The sequence below is a fragment of the Phocoena phocoena genome, chromosome 8, assembly GCF_963924675.1.
Source record: "Phocoena phocoena chromosome 8, mPhoPho1.1, whole genome shotgun sequence".
In the NCBI taxonomy this organism is placed as follows: Eukaryota; Metazoa; Chordata; class Mammalia; order Artiodactyla; family Phocoenidae; genus Phocoena; species Phocoena phocoena.
In genome coordinates this window covers 8,363,146-8,380,423 of record NC_089226.1, presented here as the reverse complement: position 1 = coordinate 8,380,423, position 17,278 = coordinate 8,363,146, and the positions used below count along the sequence as shown (strand labels likewise).

The following is a 17,278-nucleotide window of genomic DNA, read 5'->3' as shown; positions in this document are numbered from 1 at the left end:
TGCCGAAGGGAGAATAACAAAGGAAGCCACATAACTATTCACAACCACCTGTGCAAACACAGCAACATACCTATTGTTGTTCCGACAATTTCGACAACTAACGCACTCCATCGGGTCAGTCTGAGGTACTGCCGTGTACAGGCCACCACCCTTGTCAGGAAGCAAGTACAGGGAAAAAGAGAAAAAGAGAGTGCTGAAGGTGCCATAGACTCGTAACCACATCACCTCAAATGTAAAAGCCACACCAGCAATAAATGGCTACGTGGTATATTTTAACCATCTCCCTGAGCCACGTTACGTTTATCACTATTTACTTGTATTCACAAATGAGTGCTGCATGATATTAAAAGTGTTCTCCAAAAAGTTAACTCCTATGTTTTCTGCATGTATGTTTGTACTGGAAGGAGGCAAGTAAATGAAGGGAGAAGTTTAGTCACTTCCCTTCAGTGTTTCAAATCTAATGGGCCCAAAATATTCTATGCGTTATAACCTCCTATTCATTTTTACCTTCCTAGCAGTCATGGAAAAATTTTATGGGACGCCGGTTGGAGAAACAGGGTGGAAATCTGTTTGAATGACGTCACAAGATAAACCCATCTTCATTTTCCTGTAATTATTTCGATTAGGTCTGTTCACTTGACTAGACGAAGTCTTAAAGCATGTTATATTTTTCCAGATGGAGCAGATTCTCAGCCAGCGGTGACTTGGAGCGGAGTATTAATATTTTGCTGTTGCTTTTGGCGGAAACTGCCCAGCAATTAAGAAAAATGCCCAGATTAACACATACCTCATTGTAAAATGTTCACTTGACATATACGATGGCAAGAGCTCTTCAAAACTGAAGTTAGGGCTTGAACCAGCCTTATGGTCAGAGTCAAAATTCTGCTTTCGAAAGCAAAACAGCAGAACTGAATTTGATAAGGGTGAAGGAGGCTGTTACATTGCACCCAGACTCAGAACAGGCCTTCAAGGTTAGGAAAGGTTCAGGCAATCGTTTCTCCCCAGAACACTTTCCACTTCCATTCATCTCCTAACAACAGCCAGAATCGAAGCAAACCAAAAGTACTGAAAATTTCTCTCAACATTCCTGAGCCAACTAGCAATAGGAATTTTAAAGAAAACTCTGAGAGAAAGAATATTCCTATGCTACATTCAGTCCATGAGGATAAACTCCAAAGGTTCCGAAAAAAATGAAGTCAACAAGCTACAGGATGATGCATTTATTTGAATCACTAAACGGATTATAGTTAATTCAATCATTTTTATGATCAACAGCATTTAAAATATGTCCCCGGCTTCCCTGGTGGCGCAGTGGTTGAGGGTCCGCCTGCCGATGCAGGGGACACGGGTTCGTGCCCCAGTCCGGGAAGATCCCACGTGTCGCGGAGCGGCTGGGCCCGTGAGTCGTGGCCGCTGAGCCTGCGCGTCTGGAGCCTGTGCTCCGCAACGGGAGAGGCCACAACAGTGAGAGGCCCGCGTACCGCAAAAAAAAAAAAAAAAAAAAAAATAATAATAATAATAAAATATGTCCCTATTTCCACCTTCCCAAAGAGAATAGTAAGAAAATGAATGAGTTAAGATCACAGAGGATAACCTCTAAAATTGTACACTTAATGGGGCAACTCTTATTTAAATAGCAACTCATTGTTCAAAAAACACAAAGTCCTGTGTTCAAATACTAAAGCAAGCATCAGAGTTACTTTTTCTTCTTATGGAAAGAGCATGTGCTGTTCAAAGCGTCATGCTCTCTCCTTCAGTTTCTTGGACAATGTTAGTAGTTTGGACTAGGAATGGTGACAAAAAAAGTTTAGAAAGTCTGAATATAAGCCATGTCTTTCCACACAAAATAATGAAATCATTATTCTCGTTTGGTAATGAGATGCACTAAAGCGAATTAAATATTTTTTTCTATGACATACTAAAGCTAGGTCACAGGAAAGCCATTAGATTTCTAGCTTTAAGATACAAATATACATTATAGTTTTGTTCTCCAAAGGTAATATTTTAATAAACCTTTACTACTGTTGAAGATAAAAAAAAAAAAAAAAAAATCTCTAAACTTCTCCAAACTTTAGCACATTGTGGGTTATGGGCAAATGTATCTGTAATCAGAACAATGACAAAAACGTAAACGAGTGCCTAATTGACGAACTAAACATATTATCTATCTGATTGAAAAATAATGTGGATGCATATCCAAACAATGTAATAAATCAAACTGCCTAGTGCAGAGAATCTCTTTCACCAGCACAAATCTAAAATACGTCCGTCATTCTACTCTCATTTCAAAAATTAAACTCTAGGGCTTCCCTGGTGGCGCGGTGGTTGAGCGTCCACCTGCCGATGCAGGGGACGCGGGTTCGTGCCCCGGTCCGGGAAGATCCCACATGCCGCGGACCGGCTGGGCCCGTGAGCCATGGCCGCTGAGCCTGCGTGTCCTGAGCCTGTGCTCCGCGGAGGGAGAGGCCACAACAGTGAGAGGCCCGCGTACCGCAAAAAAAAAAAAAAAAAAAAAATTAAACTCTATCAGCCGGTTATCCCTGAAATATAGTAGTTTTAAAGGTTTATCACTCCTTGTGGCTAGAGAATACTAATATTGTAAAACATAAACCACAGAAACACACATGGGGCGAAACAAATCAAAAAAACCTCACAGGGGGTCAGAAGCGACAATCTGGTGGCCTGCAGACATGCTGTGCGTGGCCCACGCAATGCTTTCTAAAACTGGAATTAGCTGCCAACGTGCAAAAAAATCTGGTGGTTTCACCTAGATTTACGGATGTCGCGAAAAATCAGAAGACCAGGCCACACGGGGCCCTCAGCTCTGCATACAAACAATGGGCGCTGAACCTGGCCGCTGCTTTAGCAGTGCACAACCCTCCCACGCCTCCACCGCTCTGTCCCATCCCCAACGTGCTTCACTCAGTTTCAAGATCTGCCTGACTCGTCTAAGCATATGAGCTTTCAGAGTTTGCTCTGAATAAATCAAATTTAAAGTATTTGGTTTGGTCCACGCTCAATGGTATTTCCGCTTCATCGCAAGAATAACTTCCAGTCTGTTTGCTACTGGTCCTGTACTTCCAGTGCCAAATAATTAAAAAATATAAATCAGACTGATTAATATAACTCCTGCCTGATAATAGAAAGCTTCCAAACATGACTCTGGATCAAGGGGCTGCTGGTGATACATGCTACGTCCACTCCAGTGAACCTGTGAGGTTTCTATATTGGGAAAAACCACGCATGCTGGCCCCGTTCTTGTATCCTGGCACCGTGGGGCACAGGGGCGCTTTTATTTATAATTGGGTCTCTTACATTCACTAGATGACGAGGATGTTCAAAATCCACACGCGTCCTGGTTAGAGAGCTCGTGCGCCCAGAGTAGAGTCCTCCATTTAAGCTCCCGCTGACTCCACTGGGGAGCTTATGGTGGAGATGGGAGCAGCCATTGCTGAAGCTTCCATGAACATTTCTGTTTATTCGGCTTGTGCCAGGCAAAGTGGTGTATTCCACCATCTGCCCGGTAACATCTGACCCTTGGTAGAGATAGCCTGGTGGGTCATATTCTGTTGAGAGAGAACAACAAAAAGAAAAGGTAAGATACTGAAAAGGACAATTCTTCTTGCTTGGGAAGTTTTATTAATTAAACCCTTAATAAACTATAACTATACTATATAAAATAAACTATATAAATATAACTATATAAAATAAGATACTCTAAAAAAGTGTTCGCTTAAAGCCTCCCTGTGAGATATGCTTTAATAAAATTATTGCTGTTATTTCCTTTACAGTGTGGAGTCAGCCAGGAACTGTAAGTCAGTTATGACTCTTTTAATGGGAGGAGAAATTAACCAGAGAGAAATTACTCAAAAGAGAATTAATAAACTATGCAAGCTGAAACTATCAAAGTACCGGCAACACGACGAAAAGGTGTTTAAATTCCCCTGTGCTTCCAAGTGCTGAAAGAAATTGTACAACAACAGGATAACTTTAGGTAGGATATTTCAAAAAGCAATAAACACCGCTTTTAAGTAAAAGGATGGGGTTGGGGAAACATTCACTATTCATATAGTTCTTTGGTTATTACAGCCAAGTTGGAAGTTTCGAGGCACCAACGGCAAAAGGCTAATTATTCCCTTTCCTTATATTAAAAGCATTTCAACAACTACCTCAAATATCTGATTCCCAGAGGCACACCTACCAGATATATTTAGAAAAAGTGAAATGTCCTTTAGAAAGTATATTATCTAAACTACACAGGATTTGTTGTCAGAGTTTCGATCGATTCTTCACAGGTATTGGAGGCGTCAAGACTGGACTAGGTGTTCCTCTTCCTATGACAGGTGTGTTATTATCACAGGTGTGTTATTATCAGTATACCTGCTTCTCTTCTCCACTAAACTATAAGGAGAGGGCATTACACCCGCACTGTCCACCACAGTGCAGAGCACACAGGAGAGAGCCAACGAGTATCTTCTGAATGAACGACGGAATGAACATTACCGTCATAAATTCCCATCTTTCAACATGTTATCAAGTCACAAAGGAAAATGACTTTAGCCAGATTAATCTCGCTCAGACCACCAGACCAATACTCTTCTTTTAATGGTTCAGTGCACTCTCACACACTCAGAGTCAATGACATTAAAACCATTTAGAAAAAGACCCAATCAAGGGATGGCCAGCTCTTTCAGCCTGGTACCACCACCACTTCTCTCCCTGCCTATCTTCTGGAAGGCACCAAGGCAATAAAAATACATCACTTTCTACCCCCCTCCCCCGTCCCACCCCACCCCGAGCTCTTCACTAAAAAGGGACCACGGGCAGGACCCGGCTAAGAGCTGCTCGAGTGCCTGTCACGGCTGGGGTCTTCCTCTGCTCTTTTCTCATCTCTTTCTCCTGGGGCCAAAGAGGAAACCAAAATACTTCCTCCCAGCAGAGACTAAAGACTCTGATTGATCTGACTGTGCTCTTTTATGATAGCTGAGGGAAGAGAAATGGTAGGAACGTGAGGGGAAGAAAAATGGGGAAAGAAAAGGGAACAGGGTTCTAACGCACCGTCACTGACAGCTCGGACACTCCTACTACTGGACACATTTGGGGGTGGGGACGCCACTCTGCAGAAGTTTTAGCACATTAAGTACCGAATCAGGACTGTAGTACCTTCATCTGTGTCATCCCAGGACAGTTACTTAGAAAAGTCTTCACTACCCTCCTTTCCATCATGCCTTTTCCATTCCTCACTGACAAGATTTGGACCCGTATGAAGGGGCTCCTGCAGCAATTCCAAAGCTCATGCTTCAAGTCCTCATCCTCTTTGGTGGTCCGACAGAGCCAGAGTTTCCCAGCACTAAGTCAGCTATTTACATAGAGACCTGCTTAGTTTGGGCTTTGCTGTTTATTTCTCCTGGGCAGTTTAATTTGATGCTCCACTTACTTTGGCTTACAGCTAGAACTGTTTTAAAGTCACCTCCACTGAATGAAGAGTATCGAATGTGTTTTATACCATGACACTCATACGTGAACGTGTTAGAAATCAATATTTATTCTGACAATCTTTCTCTACTGATCTTTAGAAAAAGGGAAGGAGACACTGATGGATGACTTACTCTGTATGGGATTCTGCTGGCGGTTCTTCCACAGGCACATGGCGATGAAAGCCATGAGGATGAGCACCATCACACCCAGAACGCAGCCGACGATCAGATACAGCATGTCGCTGCTTCTGGCGGGACTGCTTGCGGGCCCAGCATTTCCTCCACTCCCCGAAGAATTTGGAGGGGTGCTCAGGTCTTTGACAGGGTACTCAGAAGCTCCAGGAACCCGTTTCACTAGTTGAAATATACAGGAAAACATGATGTCAGAGTGAAGACAGACTCTATGAAACGGTTTACTCTCCGAAGGAGGTCTGGTTAAGAATCCGAGCCAGTCTGTTTACGCTTGGTACTGAGATGATCTGACCACCAGTGAGTCACAAAGAGGACTCAAAAGTTTAAAAATCTAATGTCAAGGTTTTAGGTCACAAATTCTAAAGAAATTATAAGATCAGAGACACAGATGCACTTGGTCTAACCCAAGCTGCTATATGGTTATCTGCTCAATTGGACTTGCAGAAGACTCCCAAAGAGTTGACATAAAACTATTTCAACTTACAGATGGGACAAAAACTCCTTTCGATCTCATCTACTTTGAGCTGAATGAGACTCACAATTAGATATTTTATGCCTCTCGATTGTGAATAATACTAGAAGACACGACTCTGGACTACTAGAACAATTATATACAATTCCGAAAACCTCACACATAATATTAAACTTCCCAAGCCAAAAAATGTTGGAGTCCACATAAACGCAGCGCTTTTCCCTAATTCACTGGTCCTCTGGATAATGGCGACAACAAAAGCTAATAACAGGTGGGACACGAACCCCATTTTCTCTGTCCCCAAATAACATGCCCTTGATGCTTTAACTGTCATAGAAAAGCAGTAGAGCATAGTGGTTGATGGCCGGATCTTTAGAACCGGACTGCCCAGGTTTTTCACCTGTTCCATCACTTATCCTTAGCTGTAAGACTTTGACCTCCGTGAACCAGTTTCTGCAGGTGGAAAATGGAGATAATAATAACAGCCCCATCATAGGTTGTCATGAAGAGTAAAGCTCTCAGCATGGAGCCTGGCACGCGGCAGTGTTCAACCCATTTTGTCAGGATTATTAGTTACTACAGTATACTTCCTGTTATGGTTCCTAATAACTTACGGGAGCAGAGTGGTCTTTAAAAAAATCTACTTCAACAAACATTCTATTGGGGTTCTATTTTCTAGCAACTTCAACTATGCAGAACAGGGCTGGAAATCAGTCAACGAGAGGCTGCCTTTCCAAGGAAAGAGCTCTCCATCACTGAAAGCTGGAAGAATACCTGGCAGAGAGTCTCTGTAGGAAATTTCTACTTTGGGTGGTATGTTGGATTATACAATTCTAAGGTCCCTGACAATTCCAAAGACAACAAACAAGTTTCTGAGACAAAAATGGATGTTACAGATCGCACATGAAATACCACGATTACTCATAGGGAAGTCCGTCAGGTTTATTCACTCTTTATTTGCTCTTAATGTATTCAAAATTCCACCAAGCTTGAGGACCAGTTGCCAGCCTCTCACTGAAGTCAGAAACTTCTGCAGTGGATGGTGAGTGACACGGTCCCATTAACATGAATAAGAAGAGACAGCAGGAGCATGACGTGAGCAACGTGAGGTGAAAAACATAAAGAGAAAGCAGAGAACTAAAGGAAAGTCGTGACAATCTATGATCTTTAAGGGTGGGGGAAAGAGGCTGGCCTCCAATATTTACTGAATTACTAAAGATAAGACAATTGCTGTTCACAGCAAGAACTCTGAGTCATTTCTTTAAAAGGAGAACTCATGCATCAAATGTTCTACTTAAACAGGCTGGGACTGTGTAACACATTTTAGAAACTCATTCAGTATGAACAGTTAACGTTTTAAAGTTTTTTGTTTTTCACTGATCTGAAAGTCTGTAGGTAGAACCTTTGATTCCCCAGCAAAGTCAATTAATAATACTTAAAAACAGCACAGTTAGCACATTATTGTCTGTGTTTTATGTTCCGCCTGGCTAGACTCTTAAATGTCTTGGGAACAGAGATGAGAAATTTCATTTTTACGTAATTTTGCTCCAAGTTTCACAGCACTCTGGAGGCAAGTAAGAGATGCTCATGAACATATCACAGTGTTCAGTACAAAAAGGTACTCAAATATATGCTAAACAAGTGAAATTCAAGGTAAGTCTACAGGTCTGTGTGTATATATGTTTAAATGTGAATTTAATATGTGGGTTTTGCAGCAGGAAGACACATGATTCAGAATTAAACAAGGAAACCGAGTCTTAGCTTTATAATTCAATCTTTCTGAGCCTGTTTCTACTTTGGCTATTTCTATTATCCAAGTGTGGTATCTTCTGTTTTCAACGATGGTAATATTTTACAGCTAATCTATGTCTGCAGGCAGAGCTGAGAATTTCACTTTAGAATTACCGACTAATTCTGAACTTTACTACGCTTCATTGAACGAGTAGGTAGTGTTATACGTATCTGTCATTCAAGAAACCACTTTAAACGTACGTAGTGCTTTTCCTTAAACACCCTTATACTTTTTTTTTTAAAGGATTCTAATTCTCACAGCAGTCTCAGATAATTAGTCAGCAAATATTTCTGTTCCTTCATGGAGGAAAAAAAGAGAAATGACTTACTCAGAGTCACACAGAAGTTAATGAATACAATGAACGCTTATGTAAACTATTCTTTTTTTTTTTTTTTTTGCAGTACGCGGGTCTCTCACTGTTGTGGCCTCTCCCGTTGCGGAGCAACAGGCTCCGGACGCGCAGGCTCAGCGGCCACGGCTCACGGGCCCAGCCGCTCCGCGGCATGTGGGATCTTCCCGGACAGGGGCATGAACCCGTGTCCCCTGCATCGGCAGGCGGACTCTCAACCACTGCGCCACCAGGGAAGCCTTTATGTAAACTATTCTTAAGGCAAGTTCTCTAGCCGACAGAAGGCTAGACTGTTGGGACAGTCTAAATGGATGCACCTAAAAAATAGTCCAAAGTTTCTTTAGTAAATATATCGACAGTCAGGAGGAATAATCCAGAGTTCAGAATTCTAGTTCTGTCCAGGGAGAAAAGCACTAGTTCTGACCCCTCCCCTACCTTTCGTCTCACAGATCATCACGTTACTAAACTCGCTCTCTCCTCCTTCATTGAAGCATTGCATTTTAATATCATAGGAGGTTTCTGGCTGCAGGTGGCCTATCATGTGCCACTGCTTTGAACCTAGAAAGGAAAAATAAAAGAGAAGCTTTACAACCCACAACCTAAGCAACACTGTCAATAAAATCACTTCGAAATTTTGAAATGAGGTTGGAGCAGCAGCCATCAGCATATAGTCAGTTTGTGCGATAGAAGTGTACTTCATATAAATATTTTAGCAATGCACAACAGACAGATAGCACTTCTATTACATGGCATGAAAAAATGGTAAAGAGAAGAGAGAAACTGAATTAAAGCTCTACCTGTGTGTGGGCAGACTTTGATTCATTACAAGTAATTAGTAGTAAGTCCTTCATAAAATACATGTTAATTTTATGCATAAGTAAAACAAAACAAAACAAAAAACCACCTCAAGTCCTTTGATCCCCTACTTCAGCCCAGCAAGTCAATCACTGTCCACCTAACCAGAAAGCAACGCCACGTATGAGGTCAGAAAACGGTGCCTTACCCAGAACAAGTGACCACTTGCAAGACAGGCCTCAGCGAAACTCTCAATTCCACTGTAATAGACACAACATGATCCAACATATAAACGAATGCCTGAATTCGAGAACAGTCAGAAAGCAAAGTCTACTATGGGAAACTCTTGGCTACCGCTCCCACCATTTCTTTCCTTTTGCACCAGGGTCTCCAAACCACACAAGCATCTCTAACAGAATGATTCTGTTACCCGTGGTGCGCAGCCAGCATTTCATTTAGAAACACTTCTAAACTGAACACTCCAGTATAAATGACTCTCCGTTTTCACTTCTGTGGACCTGTGACAAACTTCAATAAACAGGGACACTTCTGCCAGATTCAATGAACTCTTCAAGCACTTTTAATCCTTCTTAGAAAATACCTCTTCAACCTGTTTCCACTGTTTCTTAGAAACTCAACTATACCAGCAACTGATTTAAGAGTCAGTTAAAGGGGAAGAAAAACAAAACGAAACCAATCCATGCACACAAGTCATATCTACTTGGCTGACAGGACCAATAGCTCTGGGATCCTTTCTAAGTCAACACAGACAAAAACACCTTGACCCGGAAGCACCCTGACCCCCTTCCAGGACACCAACACAAAGCCCCTCGTTCATATTTTATAAGCCCCATATTTTATAAGGAAGAGAATCTGCTTGTTTTAGGATCAAGGGACTATGGAAAGCTCAAGAAGTGAGGAATTCTATGCCCCGTTTATAAGTGTAAAGAGGACCCTAAAAGAAACTTGACTCAAAATCTACTTGAGACAGGAACAGATCTATTTTTAAATTCCAAAAACTTTTCTAAAAGACTTCAACTTTTTTCCGTATCTTTAGGTCTTTCCCAGCCTTCTGCTCACCTATCACCATTCGCTTGAATAATTATTACGCTAGATTTGAAGTTTTCCTTTCGTAGCACTAGTAAAAAAAATGGAATTAAACTAAACTCCTGATATGTTTCTAATAAGAGAGAATAAAGTAATGCATATTTTGTTAGATTAACATCCCGTGTTATGGTAATTATTCCAATTACAGGAAATATCGGCAAAGAGAAAGTTTTACGGCTCACTGATGAATAAGACACCTAAGTGCATTATTAGGTTTAAAATCAACCAACCAGCATATCCTTTGCTTAGCAAGCAAATTTTTCTCCAAGAATATTTTAGAAAGGGTAAAAAACCAAAGCACAGGCTTAAAGATCAGGATGACTGATAGTTTGATTTACCTGGAACTCAACTTAATTTACAAGATTAAAATATTCATCATGAAAACATGGTATGTTGGAAACATTTAGTTTATCTAAATGTGGAACCTAATTCAGAAGATAGGATAACTTAATATAATTGCTCTTCTCTTACTGTATTCTTTAACAATGTAATTGTGTTTCAAAGCTTAAACAATTTTGAGTCAATATACATAAGTAATCTAGAACTTTAAAGAAAACTTTAGGTACAAAGGATAAATACTTCTGCTCCTCGCTTTGGGAAAACAAGCCAATAGTTTCCAACTGCCACAAAAAGAATTTCAAGTGCATAAACTTGAAAATAAGGAAGGAGCGAATTACACAGCACAGTGAAGCCCACTTAAACATCCAACTGCTCCATCTATTACGTTCATAAACAAGTTCTCTGTGAACCACAAGGCAAAGCTCACACGTACAGATGCTTGTAGTGAAAACAAAGTCTTCTTTAGAGCAATTTCCCAGTTCCACACTCAACAGTCACATCACCCAAGTCTGCAAAAGTTCAAAGATTTAACTAGAGAATATAGTTTAGAAACTCTTTATCAGCGGATTATTTCTAGAGTAAAGCCCAGAAGGGTGGGGAAGAGAGCGATACAGATGGAGACAGAGAGGGATGTTCATTTTACTGACATTTGCCTTGTTTACAACGATTTTCTAACAAAAGTGTAGCCTCTCTCAAAAGATTTTAAAAATAAAAATCTGAGAGCCCCACTCGCCTAACCCAGATAAACTAAAATGAAGACCGAGACAGGACTAAAGTGTATATCAGTCACCAACAATTCTTTCCATTTCGTTTTTTAAACAGCTTTTTTATGAAGTAAAATATGCATATGGAAAAGTACCCATCACTGTACAGCCGAATGTTCACGAGCAGAACACAGCCGTGGGACCAGCACCCAGGTGAAGAGAGAGAGGGGTCCTGGCTCCCCCATCCCCATCATGGTTCCTCCTGCCACTGCTCCCTCAAGGCAGCTACTATCTCAACTTCACAGAATCCTTTTGCCACTAACAATGATCTTTCCACATTTCCCCAATTCTTAACTTCTAAAGCAGATTTGGGGGACTCGTTTCTTTCCTACTTTTCCAGATTAAGAAGAGAAACAATCGCTCTTTCATTCAAAAAATATGCTGGGTATTAAAACTTAGACAATAAATTTTTCATCATATTACAAAAGTAATTCCATTGGATAAACAGTAAAAGGAATGCTGCAATATTTCAAGAAATGTGATGGTGCATATTAAAAGTAATTTATTATAAGACTACTTGTAACAAAAAACTATGTGGCAGTATTTGACGTCAAGAATTCAGAGCAAAGAAACCTTGGCCTGGGACGATTTTCTGACACAATCCATTAGGAGATTAATATTTCAAAAAAGAAGAATCTTGGAGTGAAAAAAAGACCTTGGAAGAAGCTTTCCTCCCAAACTAAGAATCCCTTCCAAGATATCACTGAGAAACAGGCACCCAGCTTCTACTGAACACCTCCCGAATTAGGGAGCTTATTATTTTGTGAGAGAACCATGTTAAAAATGCAGTATTGGAGGGTTCTTCTTCAAAAAATTCCCTTGTAGCCCCCCTCTCCCACCCCAACAGGTTGAGTTCCTCTTAAACATCCTAGTCCTTAAATACTTGGAGACAGCTGTCCTGTTGCTGGTTCATTGTCTTTTCTCCAATCTGATCATTCCCAGACACTCCACTGTTCTTTCTGGACTCCAAGCATTCATTCATTCCTTCATTCAATAAACACCAAACATCTCATCGCTGTAGGACTTGGGACACAGCTGTGGGAAAGAAGGCCCTTTGCCCACAAGGAGGTTAACATTTAGTGGGGGAGACAAACTTTAAGCAAATAATTCCGTACACACACACATACACACAACTAAACTAGGATAAACTGCATGAAGTAAACATAAAGCGCATGGTTAGAAATCACAAGGGCATCTCCTGTCAATGGGAGGGGGTTCTCTGAGCAAGGAACATTCAAGCACGCAACAGACAGAAGTGGAGGTCCTAGATGAAGCCTTGGGGGAGGTAGCTGGAACTGCCATGTGCCGAGGTCCCGAGGCAGGAAAGATCTTGGTGCACACGAGGAGACAGAAGGAAGGCCCATGCGTGACGGAAGACACGGTGAGAAAGGGAGAGTGCGTGACACATAGTGGAGGTGAGGCAGGCGCCAGCCAGACCACGTGCGGCCCTCAGACCACAGGCAAAGTTCCGGATTATATTTTCTTTTTCTTTCTTTCTTTTTTTTAAAATTAATTATTTTTGGTTGTGCAGTGCAGCTTGTGGATTCCCCAACCAGGGGTTGAACCTGGGCCCTTGGCAGTGCAAGTGCGGAGTCGTAACCACTGGACCGCCAGGGAAGTCGGATTATATTTTAAATGTAGTCAAAAGGCAGTTTCAACACCCTTTGCGCTCTCCGCTGTTTTCTTCTCTACATATATTCAACTTCTTAGCATCTCTAAAATTGGGTAACACGCTCAAGATGTGATCTTTCTAGGACAGACTTCAATGGAACTGTTGCCCGAGACATTCTTTTCTTAAACATAGCTAGAAGTTGTAATTGATTTTTATATTCAGGCCACTACTCATTTAAACAAAACAGAAAAAATTTTTTCGGATGAACTACTGACAAATCATATCTCCCCCACTCTTTTGTAACTGACTGTTTCTTTAAGCAAATGTAAGATGGTATATATACAGTTGACCCTTGAACAACGTGGGTCCACTTTTACACAGACACTCGGTAGTAAATGTTACACTACTACACAGACTGTGGTGGGTCGAACCCGCAGATGGGGAGGAACCCTGGATACGGAGGGCCGATTGTAAGTTTTATGAGGATTAACCCCCCCATTCTTCAAGGGTCCACTGCCCTAAATTGGAAAAATTATCTTTCTTTGGGAAAAATTCAAAGTAATAGTACATATACCATTTCATCTTTTTACTCTATCTTAACCTGGGATAATGTTTTTCATAATATTTATAAACCCTCTCCCTCCAAAGCTCCTTTATTAGGACTCCCACTTGTCCTTGTAACTTACCTTCTACAATATCCCTCTTGTAATCACTGTCATTGTCACTATCTGTTGGCCGGTAATAGATATAAAATCCTTGAATGGGAGTGTTATTGTTACTTGATGGAATGTACTAGAAAAGAGAAGCAAAGACTTGTCAAAGACAAAAATAAATGTAACTTTCACATCCATTAAGATTTATTTATCCGTGTGGCAATATTTTTCTAGCTTCATTTTGCAAACATCCTTGATGGCCATTTTAAATTTAATTTAAAGGTATTCAAAGGTATTAAGAGCATTTTAGCTTACTGCAGGGCTAAACAAAAATAAAGCAATATATCTCACCAGGTTCAAAGACATAAAAGTACATTGGGTTCAAAAGGAATAAAACATGAAATGGTGATTAAGTTAACACTTGGATGAGAGCTGAGGAGACAATCATTTGATTTTTAAACCTGCCCCTCTTATAACATGTGCTCTTACACACATATCTGTGCCCTTCAATTTCCCCTTACTTGAAAGTTCAAAAATTTGCCGTTCATAGTATTGTGTCACAAGATATTACATTAACATGGCCAAATCAGAAGCTCTTCTCATGAGAGAAGATGTTTTACTTACCGTCCACTTGAGCATGATCTGAGTATCACTGACAGCTTCTGTGTATGCGATGTGAGGTCCAGTTATCGGACGGTTAGAAAAACGGTTGGGGAACCCAGCCACCTGATAAGGACGAGAGGCCGAACTCCGAAAACTCTCACCATAATGGTTGACAGCAATGACCCTAAATTTGTATGTTGAACCTTTCGGCGGGGTGGGGGGGAAAGAAAACCATAATTTTTTAAAAGACATCTGAAAGGACAATATTCAAAATACGACAATTGTGCTTAAGTATCTCTCTACAATAACAACAACATCCTCGAAAGCCTAGATGGTGAATAGATTTCAACGCAGTTGCCAACTCCTATTCACTGGTATTGCATGTGTTCACTGAGCGTGTTCAAGATTACAAGACCTTATTGGGAGTCACTGGGAGAGACGGATGATGTCCGTCATGGAACGGGGCAGGGAGAAAATGGGAAAGAGCACATTACTCTTTCAACATCCTGTTCTAAAGTCATACCCACCAAATACAGGACTAGCTGGTGTATCTGTGCTCAAAACTGGGTTCTTTTCCCTTTGAAAGAAACAACTGAAGCGAAGTTTAATACGGTGAATACGTTTGTGAAGAGGCACTGTGTGGGTGATAGCAGATGTCACTCTGCTCCCGCTAATAATAGGATAAGGGGAGCAGATTTAAGCTACAACAGAAGGTATCTGTTTGGATTAGATATTAAGAACTTAAAAAAACCTCTAAGGATTGTGAGTTTCTGAAAATCTGAATCTAAAGAATAAATTAGACTCGTAAAGCAAATTGCCTAAAAGCTCAAAAATAACCCCTGGGCATCTGAAGACAGTCTTTTCTGTCTGTAAAACGTTACTTAGCTTTGCCCATATTTAAAACTGCCATCTTCTCCCAACTGTACCTACATGTTCCTGGGCTCCTCATGTTACCTGTTTAGACAAACACAAGTATTTGCTACTAAAGTACATTTAAAAGTCCATCAACAAAAATGGTCATGAAACCCAAACAAATAAAAGTAAAGAAAGTTGATTTGTGATTACTGCTTTTCTCTTTTACAGTTTCATTTCTTTCATACACTGGGGGGGGTCTGGGGGAGTCCCCTGCTGCTGAAAGAAAACTCACAGAACAAAGGGGTGTTAGTGTTGTCTCGTCTTCATTGCTTCAAATAAAGCAATGGGTCTAACCATGCCGAGATGCATCATCAGATCGATTTTAGTCAAATAAGCAATTTTTCTCTTAAAATATTCATTCACAGCAAAACACACACACACACACACACACACACACACACACACACACACACACAAAGATGTCACCACAACACTGCTTCTATTTATTCGCAGTTAGAAATAATCTAAAGCCCAGAAATGATGAATGGTAAAGAAAATCATGGTGTACTTACTTGGTAGATACACAGTTATTAAAAATTGAGTTTCTGAAGAATTGTTAATGATATTGGAAAATGCATATGATATAATATAGAGGAAAGGGGTCACAAGATAATATTTATGGCACGATCCTGGTTTGTATTAGAAAGGAAAAAAGACTAGAAAGAAATACAAGAAAATATAAACAATGGTTGTCTCTGGATGGGTGGGTTTCAGGTGACTATTCTCTTTTTATATTTTATTTTCAAATTTTTATACAATAAGCTCGTATTACTTTAACAATTAGAAGAATATGAGATTATTAAGAATTTGCATCTAAAGTCAGCACTGATAGTTTAAAAGAAAATGTTTGCATATCACTACCTGGCTCTAAACTACGCACTTCCACAGAAAGTTTGGAAGGAGGAATGTCTTCAGCTGCCACCAGCCAATCGCTAGTCCGCATCCGTTTATATTCGACCTTGAAGGCAGTGATTGGAGACCCCCCATTTGCCCGAGGAATCCAAGTGACATAGACGGACGTCTCTGATGCAGTGGAGATAGTGGGCCGATCAGGTGCCTCTGGGACTGGAAATGGAAACATTCGTTTCAATAACCCGCGGCAGCAGAGACAAGAATGCCTCAAATGGACTGCAAGGGATAAATCCCAAACATCATTGTCTTAACGGCTCTTCACCCAACTTCTTTCCAGAGTTAACAGTATTATGACTACCTTCCTGTCCTCTGTTAAAAGCTAATGGGTAATGAAATCGCCAAGTAACAGCACGGAAGGAAGGAAGAGTGAAAAAATTTATAGATTTTTTTTTTTTTTTTTTTTTTTTTTTTAGCACACGGGCCTCTCCCACTGCGCCACCAGGGAAGCCCAAAAACGTATAAATTTGATAATTAGCTCTGAAACACTGAAAGTTAATGAGTATGATCATTATGACCATGCTATCTTGGATTCCTGGCTAAAACAGTGAATATGTAATTATTACTTGGTGCTTCAAGTCTGACTGTGGTTAAAATTTACAGTAAATTTTCAAAATGATGTGTTACTTAGATGTTTTTCTTTACCCATCCAAGCTACAGAAAACATATTCAGCAAACGATCCACAGATTATTATATTAGCTATTACTATTGTAGCCTATCAATAATCAGTAATGTAGCTATTACTTTTGTAGGAATGCTACTCCAAAAAAACAGACTGCAAGCAGTAAATAGGGATAACACTTAACCAATAATATCAATACTAATAAAAATGGGAGGAGAGAAAGCAGGAAGGCAGCATGCGCGGTTAAGTAAAGAGACAAGTGCTATCAGGAAACTGATAATCCACGTGGCCATGCACATGACCTTGTGGAAAAAGGGGGTCCGAGAGCTAATGTCTGGCAGTTTTCGGTTAGCACTGCCAAGGGGAGGGGATGTCCTAGTCCCCAAATGGGAAGGTTTCAGTTCTGTGGCAGGTGGAAACCTCGGCAGTGAGTTCATCAGTCATTTAAACCGTGTCCCTAACACTTCTTGCTGACCAAGTAATCTTGTGGTTATAAGGGGCTTCCCATTTGGTTCCTAAAGGAAAGGAGGCAGATAGAAACAATCTGGTCTGTACGACAGTTACATTCAACTGCCCGTTTCAGTTTACATTAGTCACCTGTGAATTTTGTAAGAGTGAGCTGGTTCTCAAGAGACCAACTATCCTTTGGCATGCTAACAATCAAGTTTCTAGAGCT

General features: G+C 40.7%; 1 protein-coding gene across 1 annotated transcript in view; it reads right to left on the bottom strand.

Moving 5' to 3' along the window:
* The window catches only part of CDON (cell adhesion associated, oncogene regulated), a 57,638-nt gene that overhangs the window by 16,905 nt on the left and 23,455 nt on the right, over positions 1 to 17,278 (bottom strand). Inside the window, exons 11-17 of the mRNA XM_065881907.1 lie at positions 15,932 to 16,135; positions 14,177 to 14,358; positions 13,586 to 13,691; positions 8,718 to 8,840; positions 5,610 to 5,831; positions 3,316 to 3,566; positions 71 to 150 (exon numbers count right to left, since the gene is read on the bottom strand). Of these exons, the coding sequence (XP_065737979.1) occupies positions 71 to 150; positions 3,316 to 3,566; positions 5,610 to 5,831; positions 8,718 to 8,840; positions 13,586 to 13,691; positions 14,177 to 14,358; positions 15,932 to 16,135 (1,168 nt within the window). The remainder of the gene's footprint in view (positions 1 to 70; positions 151 to 3,315; positions 3,567 to 5,609; positions 5,832 to 8,717; positions 8,841 to 13,585; positions 13,692 to 14,176; positions 14,359 to 15,931; positions 16,136 to 17,278) is intronic.